Source organism: Triturus cristatus, chromosome 5_2, assembly GCF_964204655.1.
Source record: "Triturus cristatus chromosome 5_2, aTriCri1.1, whole genome shotgun sequence".
In the NCBI taxonomy this organism is placed as follows: domain Eukaryota; kingdom Metazoa; phylum Chordata; class Amphibia; order Caudata; family Salamandridae; genus Triturus; species Triturus cristatus.
The window spans coordinates 802399914-802427216 of NC_140588.1; the positions used below are offsets into that span (position 1 = coordinate 802399914).

The following is a 27303-nucleotide window of genomic DNA, read 5'->3' on the forward strand; positions in this document are numbered from 1 at the left end:
ATTTTCTCCTCGACACCTTTGATACCGCACATAGGTCTACCTCCATACTACCTATGCTCAAGGGGGTGATAAAACATGCGCCAGAGGTTTTTAAGGACCCAGTCAGGGCTAGGGTCAGTAACCCACGCATAGAAAAAAAGTACAAAGCTGCCCCCACAGATCCTGCCTATATCAAAGGGCCAGCGCCACTGGATTCCCTAGTGGTTTCCACTGCACGGAAGAGGTCAAACTCCCAGGCGTCAGGCGAAGCACCACCACTTGACAAAGAGTCAAAGCTACTGGACGCGTCAGGAAAGCGCACTGCGTCACAGGCAGCCATATATGGCGTATCGCCAACACTCAAGCGCTATTGGCCAGATACGATAGAGCGCATTATGATGAATTAGAAACCATAATGCACCACCTCCCAGAAAGATACAAAAATAGGGCCAATGAATTAATTCAAGAGGGTAAGACTATAACTAACACCTCCATACGCTGTGCCTTAGACGCAGCAGACACAGCCTCCAGGGCCATTAACACTAGTGTCCTCCTCCGTCGCCATGCTTGGCTGAGAGTATCAGGCTTCAAACCTGAGGTACAGGCCTCCATCCTAAATCATCCCTTTGACCAAGAACACCTATTCGGCCCAAAGGTAGATGAGGCCCTCGAGAAAATGAAGAAGGACACGGATACGGCGAAATCTATGGGAGCCCTGCAGTCACACCCTCCTAGGCGCTCCTTTCGCCGCTCTTCCTTTCGGGGTACGGCTAGAGGCTACTCCTCAGATAGCTCGTCCACTTCCTACAAATCCCCTGCTCAGTCCACCTTCACAAGGGGTTATCAAAGAGGCGGCTATAGGGGCAATAACAATAAAGGCAAAACAAATACCGCCCGCTCTGCCACACCGCCTACCCAATGACTTCCCTCCGCTCCCTCCAGACCAATCCACTCCGGTCGGGGGCAGGCTACAAAATTTCCTTCAGGTCTGGGAGACCATCACCTCAGACAAATGGGTGACCCAAATTATTCGCTCAGGGTACTGCCTAGAATTGACATCTACCCCCCCAAACATTCCACCCAGGCAACGCCCAATGTCACAAGAACATTCCACATTACTAAAACAGGAGGTAATCTCCCTCCTACAAAAACAGGCAATAGAACAAGTTCCCGCCAATCAGCAAAATTTAGGGGTCTACTCCCTATATTTTCAAATACCAAAAAGAGACAAGACTCTATGACCTATTCTAGATCTCCGGCCTCTAAACACATCCATACATTCGGACCATTTTCACATGGTAACACTTCAGCAGGTACTTCCGCTCCTCTCCCAGAACGACTTTCTCACCACACTGGACTTGAAAGACGCATACTTTCACATTCCGGTACACCATGCTCACAGAAAGTACCTCAGATTTGTAGTGGACGGGCAACACTACCAGTTCAAGGTGCTCCCATTCGGGGTCACAACAGCACCAAGGGTATTCACCAAGTGGCTAGCGGTAGTGGCGGCACACCTCAGAAGACAGCACATTCACGTCTTCCCATATTTGGACGACTGGCTGATAAAAGCCACGTCCTACAACCAATGTGTACACCACACCGCCACTACAATCCAACTACTTCACCAGCTAGGCTTCACGGTGAATCACCAAAAGTCCCAGCTAACACCATCCCACATAAAGCAATACCTCGGTGCCACCATAGACACCTCAAAAGCCATAGCCTACCCCAATCCTGCCAGGATTGCAAGCATTCAGGCTTTGCGTCAAAGATCCATACCTCAACACTCTCTTCCAGCAAGAGTGTTTATGCAACTGATAGGGATGATGGCCTCTTGCATTTTCATAGTGCCTCACGCAAGACTCCAGATGCGTCCACTCCAAGAGTGCTTAGCGCGCCAATGGAACCAGACCCAGGGGCAACTGACAGATCTGGTGTTGGTAGACGGTCGCACCCATCGCTCTCTGCAGTGGTGGATCACCACAAATCTTTCCAGAGGTCGACCGTTCCTGGACCCGGTTCCACAAATAATACTAACAACAGACGCATCGCTCTCCGGCTGGGGAGCTCATCTATTACACCTCACAGTGCAGGGCACATGGACGCCGCAACAAAAGTTACTCCATATCAACCATCTGGAGTTACTGGCAATCTTTCTAGCCCTAAAATCCTTTCAGACACAGATTTTTGGCAAGGCAGTCCTCATTCGCACAGACAACATGACGGCCATGTATGTACTACATTCAAAAACAAGGCGGCACACACTCTCCACAGCTCTCTCAACTAGCACAGAGCATATGGAGATGGGCAATTCCACACAAAATCTTTCTCCTAGCCCAACATGTCCCAAGAGTCCAAAACACCATGGCACATCTGCTCAGCAGACAGACGCAGCAGATCCATGAGTGGGAACTTCACCCACAGGTTCTTCACCCGTTCTTTCAGATGTGGGGGCATCCACAGATAGACCTCTTCGCCACCCACGAAAACAAAAAATGCCCAAGCTTCGCCGCCAGATACCCACACCCATTGTCCAAAGGCAATGCGATATGGATGAACTGGTCAGGCAAATTTGCGTACGCCTTTCCACCTCTCCCACTAATTCCATTAGTGGTGCGAAAGCTACAACAGCATTCCCTCACACTGATCCTATTAGCTCCAACGTGGGCCAGACAACCGTGGTACACCACACTGCTGGAACTCTCGGTAGTACCACACCGAAAGCTACATCTCTCACCATGCCTCCTAACCCAGAACCATGGAGAGATCAGACACCCGGACCCAGCTCAGCTCAACCTTGCGATCTGGCTCCTGAGATCCTAGAATTCGGATGTCTTAACCTTCCCCCTGACTGTATGAACGTCATCAGAGAAGCTAGACGCCCTACCACTAGAGCTTGCTACGCCGCCAAGTGGAAAAGATTTGTTGTTTATTGCCATAACAACACAATCAATCCTCTAGACGTATCTATACAGCACATCATATGCTACTTGCTCCATCTACAAAGGTGTAACCTAGCATATACATCCATTCGGCTACAACTCGCAGCAATTGCCGCTTACCTACACAACAGACAGCACCTAAATCTTTTCAGAGTGCCTGCCATTAAAGCCTTCACGGAAGGCCTAAAACGAATAATTCCCCCCAGAGTGCCACCCTCACCTGTGTGGAACTTAAATATAGTTCTCACAAGGCTAATGGGACCGCCCTTCGAACATTTGCATAAATGCGAACTGCAGTTTCTCACATGGAAAACAGCTTTTCTTGTAGCCATCACTTCCCTTAGAAGGGTCAGTGAGATACAAGCACTTACTATACAAGAACCTTTTCTCCAAATGCACCAGAACAAGGTTGTTCTCCGTACCAACCCAAAATTCCTACCCAAAGTCATTTCCCCCTTTCATCTAAACCAATCGGTAGAATTACCGGTATTTTTCTCGCAACCTCAAACTGTTGCAGAAAGGGCTCTACACACGCTAGATGTTAAACGGGCCTTACTTTACTATATCCAGAGAACACAACCTTTCAGAAAGACCAAACAACTATTTGTCTCTTTCTCTCCACCACACAAAGGCGACCCCATCTCAAAATCAGGGATAGCTAGGTGGATTGTAAAATGCATACAGATTTGCTACCACAAAGCAAAACGAACGCTATCTGTTCCCCCTAAAGCCCACTCTACACGAAAGATAGGGGCTTCTATGGCTTTTCTAGGGAACATCCCATTAGATGATATCTGCAAAGCAGCCACATGCTCAACACCGCACACTTTCACTAAACATTACTGTGTAGATGTGCAAACCAAGCAACAAGCTAGTGTGGGCAAGGCTGTACTAAAACACTATTTCAAACCACTGCAACAGATACTGGTGGTCGCCGCTAGGTTGGGAACTGCTATATAGTCTATGCAAAAGTGTGTAATCTGCAGCTCATATGCCTCGAACGGAATATGCTACTTACCAGTATGCATCTGTTCTTGGCATGTAGAACTGCAGCTCTACACACGCCCACCCGCCTCCCCGGCTACCTGTATCTGTTCCAGTCTATCTTATTTAGATACAACACACATGGGTTTCTTCACTGTTATTACTACGCTCCATCTTTCCCTGTTGGCGAAAAACAATCTGAGGATGGAGCCGAAGCTCATGCGCAATACGATCCAAGGGAGGAGTCACCGACCTCGTGACTTCCAAAGACTTTCCAAGAGAAAAAACAAACTGCAAACATCCGGGCCCAACACCAGATGGCGATCTATGCAAAAGTGTGTAGATCTGCAGCTCTACATGCCAAGAACAGATGCATACTGGTAAGTAGCATATTCCTTACTGCCTACTGCACCTACAAACATGTGGACTAGCCTTTACCTCCATTCTAGCTTCACTTGGCTGTTGTGGCTTCTTATCTCCAAAATAGGTAACACATTTCCCTCTTTATGATCCCAGTCATTAAAACTTTTATGGGGGAACTCAAGAGGTTCATTCCTTCTCGGGTCCCTCCGGTCTCAGTGTGGAATCTCAACATTTTCCTTACGAGACTCGTGGGTCTTTCATTTGTGCCCCTCTATGAATGCCCCCATCAATTCCTCTCTTGGAAGATTGCGTTTCTTGTGGCCATCACATCACTCAGACGTGTTAGTGAGCTTCAAGCTCTAACCTTGGAAGAACCCTTCCTGCAAATTCATGGGGATAGCGCTCCCCTTCGTACTAACCCTAAGTTTCTTCCAATCCTTAGAACTACCAGTTTCCTTTCCTCTACCTGACTGAGTTGCAGAAAGGGCTCTTCATACCTTAGGTGTTAAACAAGCCTGAATGTTCTATGTTGGTAGGATGAAACCCTTTTGAAAAACTCAACAACTAATTGTTGCTTTTTCGAACCGCATAATGGGAAAGCTCTATCAAAGTCGGGCATAGCCAGATGGATAGTTAAATATATCCAGACACGTTACGCATAAGATAAGAGATTTTGCCTGTTCCTCCGAGAGCCTACTCTACTAGGAAAAAAGGGGCCTCTATGGCGCTTCCTGGGAAACATCCCAATAGCTGGCATTTGTAAAGCAGCTACTTGGTCTACACCATGCACACTTTCGCTAAACTAGTGAATATACTAGCATGCCAATAAGCCAACATTGGTCAAGCTGTACTCCACATTCTTTTTCAGTCTTCTGTAACACCCACATGCTAGCCACCACATATGGGTTGACTGCTTTACAGTCTATGTGCAGCATGTGAATCTACAGCCACACATGCCTCGAACGTAAAATATTACTTACCTTGTTTGCATCTGTTCATAGCATGTAGTACTGTAGATTCACCTGTGCCCACCCTCCTCCCTGGAAGCCTCTGACTGTTGCAGTTATCATTCCTTCTTACTTCTCTTGCATGGTCATCTCGCTCTCCTGTATTGCTTTGCCCCAGCGCTATCCTCATCTGCCATGCGGTAAAACAATCCAGCAATGGAACCAAATACCATGCGCATTACAAGCAAAATTTGGAGTCCCAATACCTTGTGACTCAAAAAGAATTCTTCAAAGAAAAACAACTTGCACACATCCAGGCCCAACACTAGATGGACGGAGTATGAGGATAGACAGTGAGACCTTCACAACAATTGACAGTAACTGACTGCACTATGCCTAAAGCACCCATTGGGATGGTGGGGGATAGAGCAAAGGAGTAAGCAACATCAAAGGTGGGAGAATATAGGTTTAGAGGCTCTTGATGGGCCTGTGTCATTCACTTGCTTGTCCTAAATATATCAGCAAAGTCTTTGAGGGCTCCATGACTATTTTTCTTTTGGTGTCACTTTTCTTTATTATCTCCTTCCATGACCAGATGCACTTCCTTCTTTAGAGCTCCCCTATGCTTGTCAGTTTTTTTTTCTGTCCGCGAGCTGCAACCTCTCGCCCTGTTATTTCTTTTTAGGTTTAGGAAACTTGTTGGATGAAAACACACTGCTTTCCTTTTCTCTGAGGGCTTTCTCCATGTGCTCTGTGGCTGCTTGACCACTGTTTGGATTGGGAAATTAGCTACAGATTTTGTTGACTGGCCAAGTTTGCGTTGGAGCTTCGCCTTAAATTTCCTCTGTCTTTGTGTCTTCAATCCAATGGTTTTGGGTTTGGGGCATAGAGGTGATAGATGTGGTCTTCAGAACTTGGCTTTCTTGAGCTCCAGGCCACTGACATTTTCGAAATTTCTTCTGGCATTGTAGAATACTATTACAATTCATGTGGGAAGACATTTTAACAGACAGCTTTTTTAGGGTGAGTGGCTAACGCTGTTAAAACCAGACTAGAAGTCTTGAAGCTCTGCACCCAAGAAAGTGAAAGAATAGGAGTGCAAGACAGTGCATCAAGTCAATAGTGCTACTTTTATGGCAGTAAAGCTCTACACTGAGTGTAAGAATTCAGAGTATTAGTTGGGGTGTTAGGGGGGATGAGAACCCACCTCAAATAATAATTACAATCTTTGTCAGGATGAACCACTAAAGTCACCAAATAAATCTTTTCTTAACCCTCTAGTTGCTTGGCACAAAGCAGTCAGGCTTACCTTAGAGGCAATGTGTAAAGTAGTTATACAGCACTCAAACAGTAATGAAGTGAAAACACAGTGCAAGAAAAATCCCAAACCAATTTCGAAAAATAGAGGCCTTTTAAATAAATATAAGAACACCAAAATGACAAAATCCCAATACGTACAACCGTAGATATGAAGTTTAAAAAATTGAATTAAAAATAGCTCAAAAAAGCACAGTAGATCGTGTGAAAGTCAAAAGTTACGTCTGACCGTGATGGAGCTCAGGTTGGATGCAGGTACAGGTTTGTCCCTGTGAAAAGTTTACCTTCGAACTTACAAACTTTTATGGGAAAAAAAAGTGGTCATAATGAGTCTTCTGTGGGGCAATCTGGATCCAAAGCAGGACTCTATGATGGCAGTTGCTGAAGAGTGGGGACTTGATGCGGCCATTAATGAAGTTGGGAACGCTCACAATGGTCAGAGTTCGTGCCCAGGCAAGCCTCAACGTCGATGGGATGCTGCTCGGTGTTAACCCTGATGAAACCATGTACTTTCAGATTTATAAACTTTTCTGGAAGTCAGATCTCCGTCAGCGTGGCAAACCAGCAAGTTGATGCAGACCAGTGATTTGATAGCTGCGGTTTTGATGGTGATCTCAGTCTCTGTTGGTTCTCCTGGCAGAAACTAGGCAAACAATTTCTAAGTTCCACTTTTTGCAGTTTGGTGACAGGAGGAGTACACTCTAACACCAGCAAAGGGTCCAGAACCTGGGAGGCATCACTTGGAGCTTAGGACTCATTCCAACACAGGCCTCAGGTCCAGTTGGTGCTGGGCAGTTGCAGGAAAAGGGTCTCAGGAAGCTTGCTGTATCCCTGTAGTTCAAACTGGAGGTCAGCCAACTGACCTTTGGAGTCACTTCTGGGGTCCTACATTCAAGGCAAGCATGTCCAGTCTTTCTTCAGGTTCATCAGACAGCAGAGGAATCCTTCTGATTTTTCACAGGTCCAGGAGTGATCTGAAGAGAGGTCTGCAGGGTCCAGTTTTATGCCCAGTGTGAGCCTGTGGGTGGGGGGGCAAGTCTTTTCCCACCCCTTAAACCAGTTCTGGCAAGTTTCTCTACCCCCACTGGGTTTGGTACCATCCTGACCAGAGAGACAAAGGGGAAGCTAGCCTTGGTGTGAACTTCATATGCCAGTGGCAAGGTAGACTACCTGTGAATCTCAGAAAGGGTCTCGGCACAGTCCCCCAGGTCATCCTGTCAAGGGAGGAGTCCACCTCTCAACTCCTGTGGTCCTTTGTACACTAGAGGCAATACACTTTAAGCACAGGGGGGGGCATCAGGGGACAGGTGACAGCTAGACACTGATAGGAAAGGCTTTTGTTTTAGGCCGGAAAATGACAACTTTTCAAAAGTGTAATTCCCAAAATAGTAATATAAAATCCAACCTGACTTGGATTTTAAATTACTATTGAAGCAAGACCTTTAATCCTTTTTCTACCTTCTCCCAAACAGAACGTAGCACTTATTAAGAGTGTAAAACATTATTATGCTGTGGGAGAGCCAGCTTTTCTCACAGTAAAAGAGAACGTTGTAGTTTTTAAATACCCTGCACCCCGTCATATGGGCATTTAGGGCCCACCTTAAGGGTGGACTAATATAAAGATTTAGGTCTGACAAAAAGTTTTTGCCAGGTCGAAACAGTAGTTTTCAAACTAAATAGAAACTACAGTGGCAGGTCTGAGACATGTTTTACCATGGCTACTTTAGTGGGTGGCACAACGAGTGCTGCAGCCCATTAGTAGCATTTAATCTACAGGCCCTGGGTAGATGTAGGACTGTATACTAGGGATGTAGAAGTAATTAAATGTGGCAAGTAGATATATGACAGTTCTTACCAGGTTTAAAAGGGAGAGCACAAGCACATTACCTCAGGTTGGCAAGGGTAAAGTGTACTGAGTTCTATGGCCAACAGAAAATCTGTTCAGCAGCAGCAGGTAGGAATCTGGGATGAGTCTGCTGGAAGGCCACATTTCCAACACAGAGCTACAAAACATTATCAGTCCTTTACTGCAATCTTAAATTCTCAGTTATCGTCCTTCCTTTTCACCTCACCTCTTGAGGCCTCAGGCTCAACATGTAATGCCAGCCCCTGGCAATTGAACCTTGGTTAGGACCTGTTACTTTTTACCCACAAAAGCACAAGAGAGAGCATGATTGGGTTAATCTTCTGAAAGATGTTAGTGTAAACATGTGGACAAACTCCATTTGTGCCCAATTTGACACTTGTGCTTGAGTTTAATTGGCCTCAGTATTGTCAAACTAAGGGCCTGAGTAATAGTTTGGCAAACGAGTACTCTGTCGCAAAGATGATGAATATCCCATCCTCCTAATTATAATGCACTTACCCCACTTTAAAGCTATAAACCAGGCCCTAAGTCATGTATCTACCTCAAATACATGTTGTCTGAATACCTCCCAGAGTGAGCTACATTCCTTTACTCCAGTGAAGGTACACATCCCTTTCTATAGTTATATTTAGATTTTGTTTCAGTAAATGCTGCTACTACTCCAACTATGCTATAAGCCACTGATAAGGGGTGGAATACACACCTTACTCTGTTTACCCTTATTGGAATATCATAGTTCTTCATCAACAACTGTGTTCGTGCAGCTTTTTGCTACAGACCTTTAGCACCACTTGGAAGAAGGCCAGGTAGCAACACCCATGAGGCAGAATGCCTTACTGCAGGATGCGAGTGCATGCCTACTGTTTTTCCATCAGCATGAGGGCAGGGCGGTACATTCACCATACAGCAGTGGGAGACCTATTTGTTAACTCACTGCTCTATGTTTCAAATTGACAGCAGAATGCCCATAATGAGTATTTTGAAGACAATGTATTCATAACGACAAAGGTCAAAGAGGAGACGAAAATGGAGCAAGAAAGAGAGTAGGAGCGCGAGTGAAGATGGAGAAAATGGAGGGGAGAAAAAAGGGAAAGACAAACTTGGGTAGAGAGTAGAACAAGGAGTGAAAATACAGAACATTTCCCTAGTGATGCTACAGCAATTTCTCCCCCTGCAACTGGTAACCTCCTGTACTGCAAAGATGCCTAACTTGAGGAAGATCATGCAACGTGTTTGCAGGCCTCAGCATCTCCATTCATGAAAGCACAATCATAGACCGAGGGCAAAAGGTGAATAGTAGAATGACATGGCAGCTCTGAACTCGAAAGCGGGTAGTCCCTGAATGCGGCATCGTGTGCGCTTCCGCAAGGTCCGCGTACGCGCCAACCTTCGTACATCACCTCTCTAAAGGTCTGGATAAAGAGCAGGCCGACCACTCCTCCACACAGGCCCTTGTAGTCTTTTATCCATCTTGTACTACAAATAGCATGCACTGTGTATCAAAGTTTTCTTTTTGGCAGACCACTATGTCCCCCTATTAATCTGTGTTTACTTGATAGGTTTTTCGAAATGTTCACTTGCAGCGTTCTGCATAGCTGCCTAGATTTCATCTCCTTGAGTGACACCTCCGCGTTTTCAGCATACTTGAAAGGCCAACCCCCTTTGGTAAGAAGGAGGTGCGGATCCTAAGGACTGGCTTATCCTGGACATAGAAGGTGTAAGGAGGATTCATTGAAAGCTCCTGTAATTCGCTAAGTGTCCTGGCAGATGTTATAGCACAAGCAAGCTTGTTTTGATGGTTAGTCGTCTCAGAGGGCAGCTGTGCATAGGCTCAAATGGTGAACACATTAGAAAGGTGAAAACTAAATTAGGATTCCATTGGGGCATAATGAAAGGCGTAGAGGGGAACATATGCTGCAAACCTTTCAAGAAACGAGTCACGTAAAGTGAACATCGGCGTCTGCAGAAGTTATTCCATGGGGGGCAAAATTCTAAAATCATCACCAACCTCCGACATGATGTGTGCCAGGTGGGGCACAAGATAAAAAAAAGTAACAACATCCTTGAAAACGCAAACCCTCATAGGGAATGCAAGATTAAGTAAAGCATGTGAAATGTAAGCAGAACATGCTTACATTAACACTTTTACACTCATTATTCAGTAATCAATGAGTGTTTTTGCCTGAAACGTTAAGCACATGACTTCGGGGCCCAGAAGGGACCCGTTTCAATGTCCATTGCTTAAATCTTTACAAAACATAAGTAGTATAGTTTAAAAAGACAACATACCTGAACAAAGAGCAGCAGTACACATTATAAACTAAAATAAGGAAAAGAGCTGATAAGGATCACATTAAAAGTTTTCCACTCCAGTCATCAACCAGGTATTGCAGAACCTCCAGGAATGGTGCACTTCCACACCCAGGAAAAACAATGCTGTTCAAAGAATGACAAGAAAAAGAAAGTAGTGCTTCACTGGCAAACTCTGTGAAGTGGCACTAATGTGTTTGGGTGAGAATAAACCCAATCTGGCCACTTTGCGACCACCTGTAATGATTTATTTAGTTATTTATTTTTCGTACTGTGCACCTATTTTCTTTTGGTCCCAAGGCTGCACTTTGTAACAGAAAAATTTAATAAAAAGAGGACATTTCCAACAAAAGTGTTTCTTTCATCTTTGGATCCATTTCACAGGGGAAGGAATCAAGGAAAGTAGAGGAAACAGAGGGTAAGACACGTTTATTGAAGCACGGTTTTCAGCAAGTGAGGAGCTGCGAGAGAGAGAAAAAAGTGAAGGAATAAGAGTAAGAAAGAGAGAGGGGGCAGCTGACAGTGGCAGAGTAGGAAAAGTGAATACTTTGACCACTAATCTTACCTTAATACACCTGCTGGCACCTAAGGACTCCCATGCGCAACAGAACACAGAAGCAGGCTGCAGGGTCGGCCAACCAACCCTTGCCTTGATGGTTCTAACTTCGCCTCTCGAGCTCCAGACCACAGCACTCGGAGACTACTGCGCGCCCGCGCCAAAAGAGGCAAATGCAGGGATTCATAAGTGAAGAAAAAAAAATGATGACAGGCCTGCCCCTCGTGAGATCATTGGTCCATTCTCTCTGGACGCATGCCAAAAACAAGAAACCGGGTCGTCATAAGTAGCGTGTTCGCGCTATGAATGATTGACGGGCCAGATTGTTATAGATCAACTGTGGGTGCCACAGGAAACCACGGATTTTGCGCACACATGAGCAAATGTCACCCAACTTTCCGCAACCCGCCAGGGACGTTTTTTTCCCGCACAAATGGGAAAAATGTCGCCCATTTGTGAGGGAAACAGCCCAAACTGGCAACACTGCTGGAGAGGCTCCTGCGGAGTGTGCACTTGCTGGGGGCTGGGGCGGGGGCAGGTCGGAGTCGGGCCATGATTAGTTCAGACCAGCTTTCAACTTGCATAAGTCAGGCAATGCGGCAGGCGGATATCATTGGTAGCGCTCAGCTACCTAATGACAGTGCTGCCTCGCCTGCCTGCAAAGACGCCTGAGCCACAGGCTGGCTATTGAGACCCATGGCCGGGAGCAGTCCGATGTCATTAGTAGCTGAGGGCTATGCTAAGTTTCATTGGTAGTAGTATAGCGCTCAGCTACCAATGACGGGCACAGTGAGGCACCTAGCACCGCCTCTGCACAGTGGCACCCGCACCGCCCAGCAGTAGCCCATACTAGACACTCTTGTTACGGCCTGTGGTGCGGAAGAGCGCCATTCTTTTTTGTAACATTGCTCGCACTTCGGCAGCCCAGTGAGTCACTAGGATGCTGGAGTGCCAGCATTACAAAAAAGAATGGCACCTGCACCACGGCACTACGACCTGCACAAGCGATCTGGGGGGGGGGGCAAGTGCTCCTCCCTGCAGACGCCCATGAAAGTGACATAAACCCGGAGGGCTGATCCGGCAACCACAAGAAAGCTGTAATGGCAGAAAAGTACCCTTTAAATGTGCCCAAAACAAGTTTGTGCACAGAGCTAGTAGACTCCATCACGTCTATTCAGGAACCGACACCCAAGGAAGAACTGTCGTCTTTTCTTGGAATGTTTGAGTACTACAGTAAATTTGTCACAGGTTTTGCTTGGTAGACATATGATATGAGGAAGCTGTTAACGAAAAAGGTGGAATTTATCTGGGGAAATTAATGTTCATAAGAATTCAAGTGGGGAAAGAAGAATTGAGTAATGCCCTTCATTACAGCCATGTGATCGATTGAGTGAAACCAAAGTGGTATATTATGCCAGCATCAAGGGCTTAGGAGCTCTTCTTATTCAAACAAAAGATGGCTAAGGAGAGTGTAGTTACATGTATTTTGCGTGCTCTGATAGTGTTAGAGGGCAATTATTCTGTCATAGAGAGAATCTCTGGCAGTATATTGGGCCATCAAGATTCAAGCAATTTTTCTGGATATTGAAGTTTGGTGTACAAATTAATCACAAACCCTTGGTGGAAGTATTTACAAGGAAGGTACTTATATGCATATCCTCACGCAATAGGAGATGTGTAGTGGGTCTGCAAGAATATCGTTTTTCGTACAATATATCCAGGGAGTAAGCAACTTCTCAGCAGATTGCTTATCACGTCTAGTGAGTGGGAACGAGAACCTCTTTGGTGGGGAGAACTAGATGACATAGTGGAACAAGATGTTATCAGTATTTGTGAGATCACTTAGGGATGCATTGCTGAAAGTGAATGGTGTGTAGAATTAGAGAAAGATGAGTTTAAACATGTAATTCAGTGGCTGTCCAATAGGAGTTGACATGTAAAAGATTCTTAGATGAGGAACAGCATTTGGAGTAGACTGGAACAAGAACTTGCAGTTGACAGAGGATTCTTGCTTAGAGGAATGAGATTAGTGCCATCAGAAAGTCTATGGAAGAAAGCATTGCAACTTGCCCATGAAGGGCACATGGGCATAGTGAAAACTAAAGGGAGGCTTAGAAGAGATTTCTGGTGACCATTGTTGGACAAGGATGTGAAATGCATGGTATGAGATTGTGTGGAGTATGTGACAAAGATCTTAAGACCAGTAACATACTGATGGTGTGCAGGAAATTACCATCATATCCCTGTGAAGAAGTCACAATCAATATTCTAGGACCAGTAAGGGGAGAACGTGCCACTCCGTATGTGTTGGTTCTTATGGATTTGTATTCCAGATGGGTTTAGGTGTCATGCTTGCATGATATTTCTTCTGCAGTTATCAGGTTTTTAAAAACAATTTTAAAAGAGAATTAGCCGTGTTATATTCTCACATGTAATGAAGTACAGTTCTGTTCACGAGAAATGGAAAATTATTTGAGAGAATGAGGAAATGTGCACAAAACATCTGCCTTATACCACCCACAAACGAACAGTGCCATTGAGAGGGTAATAAAAACACTGAAGGAAAGTATACAGTTGGCTAGGGTGAATGGGGCTGGATTGGAAACGGTAGTTGTCAAAGGGAATAGCAGGATACCGCATGTCTCCCCACTCCACCACGGGAAAATCCCCATTGAGTTATTCAAAGGCAGAGCTCCTTCCATAAAGATGTGTCCGGGGTGGATGTTTTGGAGTAAAGGATGTGTAGACACTGCTCTGGGGGAGTTTAGAGAAAAATACATTGTTCTACAGGGGAAAAGAAAGGAGAGTTATGACAAACAGAAACTTTGTAAAATGTTGAAGGTAAATTAGGAGATCTTTTAAAGATAAGAGCGTCAAAGGAACATGCAGGGTGGCCAAAATTCACTAGGGTGTTGGAAGTGATTAAAATATTTAAAAATGTAGTCAGACCTCATGATGGTCGCGTTTGGAATAAGAAGGGAATGGCCATTCTTCATCATGCACCTTCAACTTTTCATAGTGAATCACAACATGGAGAAAAGGAGGAGTTTGAAGGGGGATAGGAGATCAGTCGAAGTCAAAGCATCTTTGGTATTTACGTACAGTAGGATGAATAGTGACAGGGAAGTTAAGAAACCTTTATACCTAAAGGATTTTCTATTGCAATGAGGCTATAGTCTTGTTTATGTACATTTATATTGTCTAAAGACATGTGTAGTTGTTGTATGCTGTTTTTTGAGAATATGTGGGAGTTCCTGTTTTATTATCATTTTCATGTGAGAACATATAATTAATATTTATTACAGTTCTTTGTGAGAGAGATGTGTGGCATGAGGTGATCTCATCCTGTTATCATTAAATGCTAAAGCTTTGCGAGTTAATGGAATTGGAATGAGAGAGGTTGCGAGCATGAGTTGGCAGTGAACAGCAGTTGGTTGAGGAGTTATTATTAAAGGCTCACCCTTCCTTTATCGGGTGCCTGTCGTCCTTCATGGGAACACCACATAAGTATCAGTAGTCTCATTGATGGCTTCTGGGGTGAGGGTAACGGGTAGAGTCATCAGTGGTCTTGTGTATAGCTGCTAGCATGGGGGTAATGGGTAAAGTCGTCAGAAGTCTCGTTCACGGCTGCATCGATGGTAGCAACGGGTAGAGTCGTCAATGGTCTTGTAGATGGCTGCTGGCATTGGGGGGGTTACAGGAAAACTTTCTGGGGTGTTAAGGAAAGATGCATGCTCCCCATCTTTTGTGATATGTGCCGCATAAAACAAGTCACAGGAACTACAAACTTAGCATCCTAGAATAGTCAATTAATATTATTGCTTCAAGTCGATCCATTGTGTACCCAATTGACCTGTTTTTGTTGCATGTTTGTAAATGCCTCAAATATGATATTGTGTTCGCCATGTACTGTGATGTCTAGTTATTATTCATCGCTGCACTTAATTGATCAAGTTTAAGATGTATGAATATTTCCATTTCTTTTGTTTCAGGCCTTTCCTCAAACAGCAAAGAATGTATTTCATATTTGCTCACATGCTGACTTCAGTTTCAGTGTGGCTGACGATAATTCTTCTGATACTTGTCAGCCTTTTCCCTGAGATTCTTCTAATTATTTTCAGCAATCTGAAACGTTCTGATCAAAAGGTAAGTGAAAACGTGCCAGACATTTGACACTTAGAAAGGTAAAAAAACAACACAGGACTTTAGTATCCTTTTTGAAAGTTTACTGTACAAAGTTTGTATTTCTAACTTGCAACGCATGGTCTATAAAGTGCATTTGCAAGGCACATTACCTGCCTTTGTTAGTGAACTCCACCAATGTATGGTAAATTCTACTGCGGAGACCAGGACTGTCATGGAATCAGTGACATGCCCCATGGCACAAACCGATGGCTACTAAATATGTATCTTCCACAGCTCACCACATTCAACATCTAGAAGAACCATTGGCCGTACACGAAACTGATGGTGGTCCTAGATGGCACGCATTAGCCAATATAATTTCATAGCTAATATTTTTAAACAAAACCATTGCAGAGATCTCGCTCAAGATCATTGTGATGCTAGTGAGCTACCAAAATGGCATGAAGGTAGCCTTCTGCCTGCCTTTCAAAGCGTGAAACCAAACTCAAATCTCCACCAAATACACATACAAAGCCTACCATTAAATTATGTTTGAAATAGGTATAGCTGGAAATCTTCATACTAATTAGTTGTGCAATGCTAATTAAACCTAAACCTAGACTATAGACTGAAAAGGAAACATTCAAAGTAGAAATGCAAAGGAAACTTGACTTTAAGTGTTTGTCTCCATATGCTTGTTTTTTTCTTGTGATATTCTTGAGGGATTTGTTTTAATATTATTTTAGCAGTTGCCTGCTAGTCTTTGGCTGCAGTCTATATTTCATCTGTAATAAAAGTCCCCGTGGTTGCATTTTTTCCTCTCTTCAGAAATCTCTGGTGTACTTTAAACATGTTAAGATGTGGAAGCTCTTGAACATCCTGATCCTTCACGGCTCATGTCTGTATCTTTCACAATTCCAGCTATCAAAAATCTATGTATAAGATGAGAGCACTGGAAACCTGAGGTATAAACCTTAAAGTAACTGTGCACCCTGAGCAAACCCAGACTTCTCCAGTCCCCCTTGGTGACACTCAAGATCTCTTTCATGTTTGCCCCTGTACGCTTCACTTCCATTTCCTGCTGGTTGTTGGAGTGTGCCCACTTTGTAGAAGTAACCCTTACCAGCTTCCATTGTTTGTGTAACCTTCAGTCAGCCAGCAGCTGCTGAACTTGAATGGAGTAAATATGGATTTCTACCCTACCATGAAAAACTGATTGACAATAGATGCACGAGAAGAGCTTAGTCCCGCAGTGCATACCAATAAGGCAGTATAATTCAATATCGAACGCAGTCCGCAGTGAATTATGTTTTTTTGTATTTCTCTTTGTTTGTTTACTGGGGACAACGATTCTGTTTATCTTACTGTGGAAGTCATGTTTTTGGTTGTATCCAATATCTCGAATATATATTTCTTTTTCGTTGGGTAATTGCCACAGTGTCTATATGAAAAATGCACTGTCAAGTCCTACTGTTCTCCTGATAAATAGCGTGTGCTGCCCTTTTGTTTGAATCTCTTTTATTACATTTTTAAAACAAAGAAAAGAAGTTAACAACACAGGGCAATAGGCAGTGCTTTTCAGACAAAAGAACAGTGTATACAATGTTGGTCAACCTCATTAGGTTACGTAATACACAACACGCCACTTAGCCATATAATACAGTGAAATAGATACTCGGCAAAACATGAGTAAGAGGGTGAGAAGCCTCCCAGTGCGTAAATACCTGTGCTGGATAATCAAAGAGAGGCTCTCCGTTTCACGAGCTTATTATGCCTGGGCGACTACACTCGCAACTATTGCTTTCTTATGATGCCTGTGGTGGTCTGATTGTGAAATCTAGGTGATTAGTACTATACAACCAAGTAGTGAGATATTGCAAAAAGATAAAACTTTTGGGTAACGATAGCAGTAGCATTACATGTCTGAGGAGAGCCACTGCAGCCTCTGCTGGAGTACAATAAGCTGCATGGAACAGCAAAAAAACCTATCCGTCGCTTTATAACAAGCCCTTCAAGGACCAACAGCCCCTAATCGCACATAACTCAACCTGTAACAAAAGATAAGGGGAAAGTCTCCTGCTCTGACAGCCTGCAAAAGAAGAAAGAAACGAGAAATAGCAAAGACTAAATGTGAAAAAAGAAGGAGCAAAAGAGAGAAAAAAGGTGTGAGGGAAAAGGTGGAAGAGCACCTTGTTTGCGGAAACAGGCGGAGTTAGAGGAGGTAAGGTCCCACGGGTACAGCCACCCCGAACAACAACAGCACACCCTAACCCAGTTTTACCCCAGCGCTTCCTCATAGGATACCCCCCTAGGGAGTAGGGGGTTGTCGAACAGCTGGAGGGCCTGCGGGCGGGGAGGGACAGATTGAGCAGTTTCCAATTTAGATAGGTGTAACACCAGGGGTTGCCAAATGCACTTAAATTTAGTGTTGGTATGCGCCAGGCAATGAGAGAGGAGTTCCATCGCCATTACTGTTTCTTTCTCAATATCTGTGTGCCAACGTTGCTGATAGATGTGTGGTGGCAACACATGTGAGTGCTGAAGGACCTTATAAGTCCTGGAAATCAAGCCCCAGGAGCTGTCAAAGGAGCGGACTAAAGACTCGAGTGGAGTAAGTTGACGTGTGGCTCCCTCCATGTACGAGGTAGTACGCAACCAATGTTGGATCTGAACGTATTCCAGAAGCGCTGTGTTGGGGAGGTGAAATTCCTGCCTGCAGTTATCAAAGGATTTAAAAGACCCTCCCTCAAATAGATCTGCAATCGTATGACATTCTCCAGCTGCCCATGCTGGGAAGGATGTAGGCTGGAGGGCTGGCGGATATCCCGGGTTGCGGGTCAGGGGCGTGTTAGGGGAGGTGAAGGTGGTTAAGCCGTGAGTAACTGCAATTTTGTCCCATATCTCTAGAACAATTCGTTTTGGAGTAGCTATATAGGCGCTGCGATGACACGCCCCCCTCGGTAACCAGACCAAGTCCCAGAGTGGGCAGCAAGCTACCGCTCTGTATGAAACCAGTGTTTCTCGCTTACGCGAGCCATCCACTCAGAGACAAAGCGTAGGTGAGACAACCAGCAGTAGACAATGCCCCCCCCCCCCCCCCGGTCCCTTAGTAACATTAAGAGCTTGGTGGCAAATCTCGGTCTCCCCCCCCACCCTAGATGAACGCGTTGACCTCCCTTTGAAGGCCCAAAATGTCCCTTTGGGGGATAGGAGGTGGGAGGGCTTGAAAGAGGTATAGGATCTTAAGAAGAATAGACATCTTGACCGCGTTGAGGCGGCCTACCCATGAGATGGGTAGCGATTTCCATCGCCGGAGGTCCTCTCTGACAGAGTTTCTACAAGCAGACCAATTTGCCTGAGTCCAAGAGTCCAAAGTGGCCGTAACATTGAAGCCCAAGTAACAAATTGATTGGGGGGCCCACTGGAAGGGAATACTGCCACCGAGCTCCTCAAGCTGCTTCGGTGAGAGGGTAATATTGAGCACCTGAGACTTTGATTTTGGCAAGGTTGATTTTGAGCCCCGATATCCGCTCAATGAGAGAGTATAGCAAGCAGCGCTGGGAGGGAGCCCTTGGGGTCAGTAAGAGTCAAGAGTAAGTCATCGGCCAAAAGAACAATCTTGTGCTCATCCCTCTCAAATGGAATGCCTTTAATTTCCTCCGACTGGCGTATTGCTGTTGCCAGGTGCTCTATAGCCAAAGCAAAAAGTAAAGGCGATGAAGGGCACCCCTGGCGTGTGCCCCGGTGGATTGGAAAAGGTCGGGTAAGGAGACTGTTAAGTCTGATCTGCCCTGAAGGAACCGCATAAGGGGCCATGATACGGGCAATCATGACTGGGCCCAGACCTATCTTCTCCAGCACCGCTTTGAGAAAGGACCAGTCAAAAGCCTTCTTGGCATCAAGGGAAATTAGAAAGGCCAGGATATTGCGACAATGGATCTTTTCCACCAAGTGGGCTACTCGCCTGATATTGTCCGCCCCTCGCCGTTGTTGTATGAAGCCCACTTGGTCCGGCTCGATCACACCAGGCAAAAAGGGTGCTAAGCGTTGAGCCAAGATTTTGGTATATAATTTAACATCAACATTTAGCAAAGAAAAAGGGCAGTAAGAAGCGCAGGAGGTGGGGTCTTTCCCCGGTTTGGGTATAAGAGCTATTTCGGCTGTGTGTGTCTGCGAAGGAGTTGAAGAGCCGCAGCAGCGGGGCCTGCAGCTCTGAGAGAAAAAGGTGATAGAAGGGGAGTGTGAGGCTGTCAGGACCTGGAGATTTGCCTAAAGGGAAACTTTTCAATGCCTTTTGAAGTTCTTCTACAGTGATAGGTTCTTCTAATTGTTGCACATGAGAGGGATCCAGCGGCGTCCAAGGGCATGAGGCCAGGAATGGGTCAATTCCTTTCTTATTGATGTCACCTTGCTCATAGAGAGCGGAAAAGAAAGCGCTAAATGCTTGTTGCTTGTCTGGCTCGGAGGTTGCCCATTTCCCTCCCGCAAGCGTAATCTTAGGGAATATGGTTACGGGACACCTGCAAACGAATACGGCGCGCCTGCAGGGAGCCCACCTTGTTGCCGCCATAATAAAACTTCTGCTTCAAAGCAAGGAGTGAGTGTTCTGCCTTGTTAACTCGAATCGCCCGTAGTTGGCCCCGGAGCGAGGCCAGTCTCTTTTGATTCTGTCTAGAGGGTGTACTGTGTCCCTGCCTTTCCAACAGTTTAATATCCCGAGCTAGGTTCGCTTCAACCAAGTGGGATTCACACATACGGGCGATGGAGATGGAGGTAATGACGCCTCGAATGTTGGCTTTAAATGCATCCCATAAAACCTGCCCATTAGTTTCCAGGAGGTCATTCGCTACAAAATAGGCCTGGATCGCCTGATGTATTTCAGCCACATCAACCTGATCCCGCAAGACGTGCGGCGGAAGTCTTCATTGAGGGCCAGAGCTAGGATCCCTGCCCATGCCCATTAGAGTGACCTCTAAGTGGGCATGGTCTGAGATAGATATATCCGAAATTGCGGTAGAGTCCAGTGAGCGATACCAGGTCCATAAGCAAGGTTCTAAGATATGTGTCTTGGGCTTGGTTAGGAGCATAAACATTAATCATCGTGTGTGCCCTACCATGGATGAGTGCTGTGAGCTTTAGATAACGCCCCTCCTTGTCACGTAGCACTCGAGTAACTTACACATGGCTTCCCACTTTAAGAAGAATAGCCACCCCTTCTGTTTTAGTCAGTGCAGGTGCCCAAAACTGATTAGGGTACTTAGGATGTGCCATGTGCTGTTTATCGGTTCACAAGAGATGGGTTTCTTGGAGAAAGATGACGTCCGGGTCATGAGCAAGGCAATAGCGCCATACCTGCCTTCTCTTATTGGGGGCATTGAGACCTTTCACATTGAGGGATAGGTATTTAAGCTGGGCGATCGCTAACTACGTATAGAATAGTGTGCGAAACAGGTGTACAATCTGCCATTCCCATCCCTGGTGAGCCCCAGCCTAATCGGGATTGGTGTCTGGTATAGTATGGAGTGAAAAGGTGGTCGTGTTTCACTCGGGTGAGTAGTAAAACTTCCCCTCCCCGTGTCCGGTGGTTCTTGTGCAGGAAGAACAAAATGTTACATTGCGCCTTTCCCTCACCCCACCCTCCACAGGAAGCCAAAGAAAGAAAAGAGAAAAGGGCTACAAGCTGAGCAATCAAAAGGCCAACGGAGGCCAATGTACACCATTCCAGTCCATGAGCGGCCCATAGGTATACACCAGGGCATCTCTGAGGAAGTCACTCCTCCTAGGGACTAAGGGAACGGCGGGGTGCGCCAGCAAATACAGAATAGTAGCTGCCGCCCGCCCCCTAGAGGCCGACCCGCCATACTGTTGCTAATGGGGGAATACAGGCCCCCTCCCAGAGAAGCACATCCAGAATTCCCCGCTCCCATGTCAGGGACAGGGCCCCACATCTCAGCCGGGAGAAGGATAACATAGGTCCTCGTTTCTCAGAGCAGTCTCTAACCTATTCGGGGGCCCATAGATAGTACAAGTGGCTGTAACACCAAGATGGAAGGGTACCCCCCTCCTCCCTTGAAAAGCTTAAGCCAAATCAGGGATCTACAACCTCAACTAAGGACCCAGCGGGGGAGGGAGGGCTGGACAACGACCCCAGCCGATCTGAAGATTGTGATGCCTCTATAGATTTCAGGTGGTGAATGATGTCCTGTTTAGCCTGGTGTGACCTCTCGCTCGCTCTGGAAGCTCTATTGCGGGGAGGAAGTACCTTCGACCACTCTGGGCAAAGAGGGTCCCTGGACTCAGCATCTGCCGAGGTCGGAGTGGAAGACTGAGGGTCCGGTGTAAGTTGAAGCAGTTGGAGAGCCTCTTTAAGCGACCTCAGTGATCTGCGTTTGCCCTACCACTGGAAAGTCCAGGCAAAAGGATGGCCCCACTGGTATTTAATGTTCAAGTCTCTCAGTCAGTCCGTTACCTGCTTAAACTCTCTGCGCCATCGCAAGGTGATCAGGGAGAGATCTTGAAAGATTTGGATATGGTGGCCCTTATAAGTCAGATCAGTGCTGCTCCTAGCCGCCCGAAGGATCGCCTCCTTCTATGTGTAGAAATGCACCTGGGTCAGGATGTCAGGGACGAAGTTCGTACTCCCACGCGGAGGCGCCACTCGATGGGCTCTGTCCAGTGTAGAGGGCAAGGCATCATCATCTCCCCGGATAGCCTGGAAAAGGTCCGCTGTGAAGGTCAAGATGTCCTGCACCTCCGCGCCTCGTGGAACTCCCCTGATGGGAAGGTTATTCCGGCGGCTTCTGTTCTCCAAATCCTCCTGCTTGATTTGGAGCTCCACGTGTTGTTCTTCAAGCGTTTGCACACGGCGCCAGAGTTCCTCCTGGTCTTCTGTTCTCGTATCGAGTGTTCATTCTAGATCATCCACTCTGGTGCCAATTTCGGTCGTAATGCACAATGTAAGTAGGAAAAGCTTCCAGACTTACGGGGGGGCCGAGAGGAACTAAAGAGGGGAGTGCACCCTCCTGTGTTTTAACACTGCTTTACCACAAAGTACTCCCCACTACCGACTCGCTAATGAGTGGTTGGATCCATTTGAACAATCCTGGAATTCTGATAGTGTGGAGATCCCTACGTGAAGTCACAATAGGACACCACTATTGAGTGGGGAAGGAGGCAAATCCTTTTGTTTTATATTCCCTCACACACCCTAGTGGTGTCATGTCTCATCATAGGGACACCCCGACGCCTAGAAGTCAGGGTGGGCTCAACCGTCTTTCAGGGAGCTCTTAGAAAGATATTTTTGGCCAGGGGGATAAAGACTAAAAGCCCACCAACAGATCCCAGTTTCCCTTTATTCTTGGATCTGCTGGGGGTGATAATAAAATACAAAGTAAGGGTCAGTAGGGATATTATGGTCCTAAGACCCTATAGCCAACATGTTTCAGTCCTTGTAAGCCCCATAAAGGGTGCTGGACTTCCTTCAGGGCGGAGTAATGTGCCCCCTGGTATGAGTAATAAAGAGAATTTCCCTACACTACTCGTTATAAGGGCAGCTAGCGCTCCTTATTTATTTTTTAAGACAAATTAGTCTCACGTAATCACTCCATCCCGTTTTGGAAGGGGTTTCAACTCCTAGTGGAGAACCAACGCTCTTCGGGGTAGCCCTGTAGTCAAACAGCCATCAAGGGTCCTGCCCCTCGTCCCGTCCTATTTGGAGGTGGTTCCACTCGCGTTGAATATCTTTCAGGCACATTTTAACCTCAGATTTGAGTGGGTTGATTTCTGCAGAAAGTTTTTCATAAAGGCCTGAGTGATAGGATTACTCTCAGTGCTTTCCAGAGGGGTCGCCATTGTGAGATTCTGCCGGCTAGGTGCAGAGGAAGATTTTGCTCACAGTGTTGCCACCGTTGTTTCTTTGGAGGATGGCGGTCCAGTAGCTTTCGCCGATTTCGTGCGGGGCATGACTTATCCAAAGGGCACTCTTGTCCCATGCAGGCACTCGCTAGCGTCTAGGTCTTGAGTCTCCCGCTGGGGTGACACCATGCGCAAGAGTAGGTGAGACTGCCAACCAACAGTAGCAGTGTGCAATAAAAAAACCTCCTCCCAGGGCGAGTATGCTATAGGTGCACCGGGGATGCCTCCGGCGATGCAGAGACAACCCTCAGGTAGGTGGGCCCATCAGCTGAGACGGTTCTAACGTCCAGGTCCTGAGTCCCTGACTGGAGTGTCACCGTGTGCAAGAGCAGGGGAGACTGCCAACCAAGGGTAAGTATTTGCCAGAAAACACCTTTCCCTGGGCAAGGAGGCTATTGGTGCACCGGGCGACGCCTCTGGCGATGCAGGGGTAGCCCTCGAGCAGCTGTGCCCACCGTCTGAGATGATCCAGGAGATTATATCACTAACCTTCCTCTAGCTAGGGAGAGTCTCCTCCGTCAGGTGCCAAATGGGGAAAAAGTGGGTGGGAAACAAGTCGCTGGCCCATTGCACAGCCGATCTCTTCACCCACACACCAAGTGGGTCCCAGGCCCACCCCGGCATGTCCACTTGGAGGACCCCCTTGAAGCCCCGCTCCTCAAGTTGCGCTGCTGACCACGGGGTGGCGTTGGGATGCTTTAGCCGCTGGGAACTGTCGGCCAAAGTAAAGACCCCTCTGCACAAATTCCTGGTGGAAGATTGGAGAGTCGTGGGCCCACGGGGCCAGTTCAGGTTCTCGAAGGCTGGAGGGCAGCCCAGTGGAAGCTCCAGTCGCGCCACAGCACTGGCATCAGGCGGGGTGATGTAGCCCCGCCCCCATGTCACTGCTGGAATCGTGCTGGGGCCTCCCAAATGGCAGATCGTTGTGTAGGTCCCAACAAGGGCCTCCCCTCCACCTGAACACTCCAAGCCAGCAGGAAGGAGGGGGGGGGGGGGGGGCGGCAGGTGAGTTACTACGATGTCCTCCTGGAACCACCCTGAGGTATAGAGGCCGCGTTGGTGTCTGGGCAAGGGAGGCCTACAGCGCCCCGTTCCCTACAATAACGCTGTCCCTATGACTGAGGATGGCCTCTTAAGGGAAGTGATGTTACCTTGTTTTACACTCTCTTTTAATTCCCAGAAAGCATATCTATCTATCTATCTATCTATCTATCTATCTATCTATCTATCTATCTATCTATCTATCTATCTATCTATCTATCTATCTATCGACACACACCCCTCTCCTCCTTCAATAAGTTTGGATACCTTTTTGATAGTCACTCTCCCTGCATAGCCCCAGATATATGCCATAAGGACCATAACCTTTATCATTGTTTGCTTCCAGTTTTCAATAAAAATATATATTTATTTTACGGAAAGGGCATCTCACAGCCCCAGTGGTCTCATACCATAGAAACTAACACATTTGGCATAACATATTTCCAGCCCATGAGCACCACAGAGAATGTTTTCTTTAATTTAAAGCCCAGCACCAGTGACCCATCTGGTTCAGTTTTATCTTACTTTTCGTCCCCTTTTCTGGTGTGGTGTGGTAATGACTCTCTTTTGTATTGCATAACATCCTGCAGCTACCTTTGAGTACAACAGTACTGCACTCCTACCTTCTGGCCATTGGTGCTGCTGACCACCACCCTGACACCAGTCCCCACCAGGTAGCTCAGCAGGGTTTTCTAGTTTGAATTCTCTTGCCAGCCAGCTCAGTAGTCCCAAAACAGGATAACAATCATGTCTTTCAGAGATGTAGTACATCGAAGGGAACAGAGGTTTTTCTGGCAGCTAGTTCCCTAACTCTACTAGCGTCCAGTGCCGGGTTGAAAAAATATTACACTGCTACTTTGTCATGGTGCTCATGCCCCTGTAAATTACAGATTTAATGGGGACGCTTAGGGTGTGGCCTCTGTTCATGTGAACACGCACTGTTACCTTTACTAACACTGTCTTAAACCTTCTTGAAGGATAAATGATCTGATTCCTATCAGAGGGTGGCCTCGCAGAAAGATGTCTTTGATATCCTTAGTTACCCTACTAACGCTCAATGATGACTCAAATCTATGTTGAGTCTATTATGCAGGTTTGGTGCCGGAGCACGTGCAGCGCTGGCTCATCCTGCATTAAAGAATAAGGAATCAGTTCAAAGATTGTAAATCTATTATTAATAATAGAAAGAATAATTCTAGAATTTATCGAATAAACATTATGTATATTCAAGGAGCTCAAATATATTCAATTGCAAGTATTAAGTTGAACCTTCGTTACAGGTAAGTGTCTTGCTAGAATCCACTCTCTACTTTACCTGCTCTGAATTTCTCATTTCTACTGAACATTTTTTTTCTACATTTTTCTTTGCTTACCTCGTTTCCTTCTCTTTTGCTATTTTGCATTAGGTAAAAAGATACCTCCCTTCCTCTGGAATTTCTACTGTCTTCATGCTCTCTCAAACTTCCAGCAGTCACAGTGTCTCTTGGAATGATTAAGGTGACATACTTTCTTAAATCCTTCTTATTGCCTACATTTCTAATACTTTCCTATACTTTAAAAAAAAATTGTTGGATATATAATCCCTAACTTCTTATCTAACAAAATAACATTTCTTGCATGCATCTTGACTTTTACTTGATCTTTTCCCTTGTATGTACTACCAGCACATATTGAGCTATTCAATTTTGTTGGAGCATAACTTTACTTCAATAAATAAATTTTCTCTGATGAAGCATTGCTCAGTGTGAATATTTGCATATTTCTAAACCACAGCACCTTTATGGATTTGTCCTGCTTTGTGTTTCACCTGTTATAGCACAAAATAATCTTAAAAAATAAATTGAGTATGTTTCTCTTAACAATTGTAACAAGCCTCCAAACACACGAAAAACTGATTCAAACTGCAGTAGTATAATTAACTCAGAAGTTCATGTATTTCTCAGGTTCGTTCTTTATTATTCAGTGACCACAGCCAGCCAACACATGTTTCGTCGCTGGGGAATTCACCCCACAACTTCCTCAGGGCTGGAATAGAACAATAGTGTAACTTATAAGTCCAAATATACATGTTTAAGGGCCAAAGGTCAACACATGGTGGAAACCCATGCATCATTTATCACATAAGTGTTTAAGGTATAGGCTAAATAAAAATCATCATCTAACATTATGAGCACCATAGTATACATGCAGCGTCTGTGTCTTATGTCTATTGTCACTACATCAAAGAAGGAATTCAAATGAATTAAAGATTTAACATAATATACAACACCCAAAGTGTACAATAACAAATCCGCAACCCAAAGCAAGCATCTCTTTTACTCAAAACACACATTGTTACCTTAAGTGGTCCAGGCATATATCTAGAAATAAGAGCAGAATATTAGTGTGTGTTATCAAATAGTTATACCAGCCACCACACTTATGAAAATACCTTCATCATATCCTCCAGGGCTGTAATCTGTAATCAAACAAAATCTTAATCAACAAAAGGTCATAACAGTCATTATCTTTTAAATAAGTGCCGGAATATTTAAAACAAAGGCTCATGCGTTATAACATGTATATCAGCATTCCCCAATCACCTCACAAAAAATGAGAGAGTCTACTATTGAGCTTAGATTTCAATAAATATCTTAAGAAACTAGAAGATAAATCCATACATTATTCAAGTCCCTTCATATACCTACCCTTAACGGCAAATTCTTTCCATAAACATCGACTGCCACTACTGTAATCCGTTCGCTCATTATGCAGAACCATTTAAAATTGTTGTAACACGTACATCAACGTTCCCCAAACACCTCATGACAAATCCAGTGAGTCCGCTTCATTCAAAGCACTTCATACACCTGCCATCAACGGCAAATCCATTACTTACAAATCGGCTGCCACAACTGTAATCTGTTCATTCATTATGCAGAACGGTTTAAAATTGCACCATTAATCCTTGCTAGC

The 27303-nt window shown here is 45.5% G+C and overlaps 1 protein-coding gene across 5 annotated transcripts in view; it reads left to right on the forward strand.

The window, feature by feature from the left end:
* Positions 1–27303, forward strand: part of ATP11C (ATPase phospholipid transporting 11C (ATP11C blood group)) — an 804025-nt gene that overhangs the window by 764274 nt on the left and 12448 nt on the right. For 4 of the 5 annotated variants that reach the window (XM_085607959.1, XM_085607958.1, XM_085607957.1 and 1 more), the window contains exon 28: positions 15261–15414. In XM_085607959.1, coding sequence (XP_085464085.1) covers positions 15261–15414 — 154 coding nt within the window. Of the gene's footprint in view, positions 1–15260; positions 15415–25754; positions 25846–27303 lie in introns of all 5 variants that reach the window. The other variant, XM_085607956.1, reaches the window with a different exon arrangement.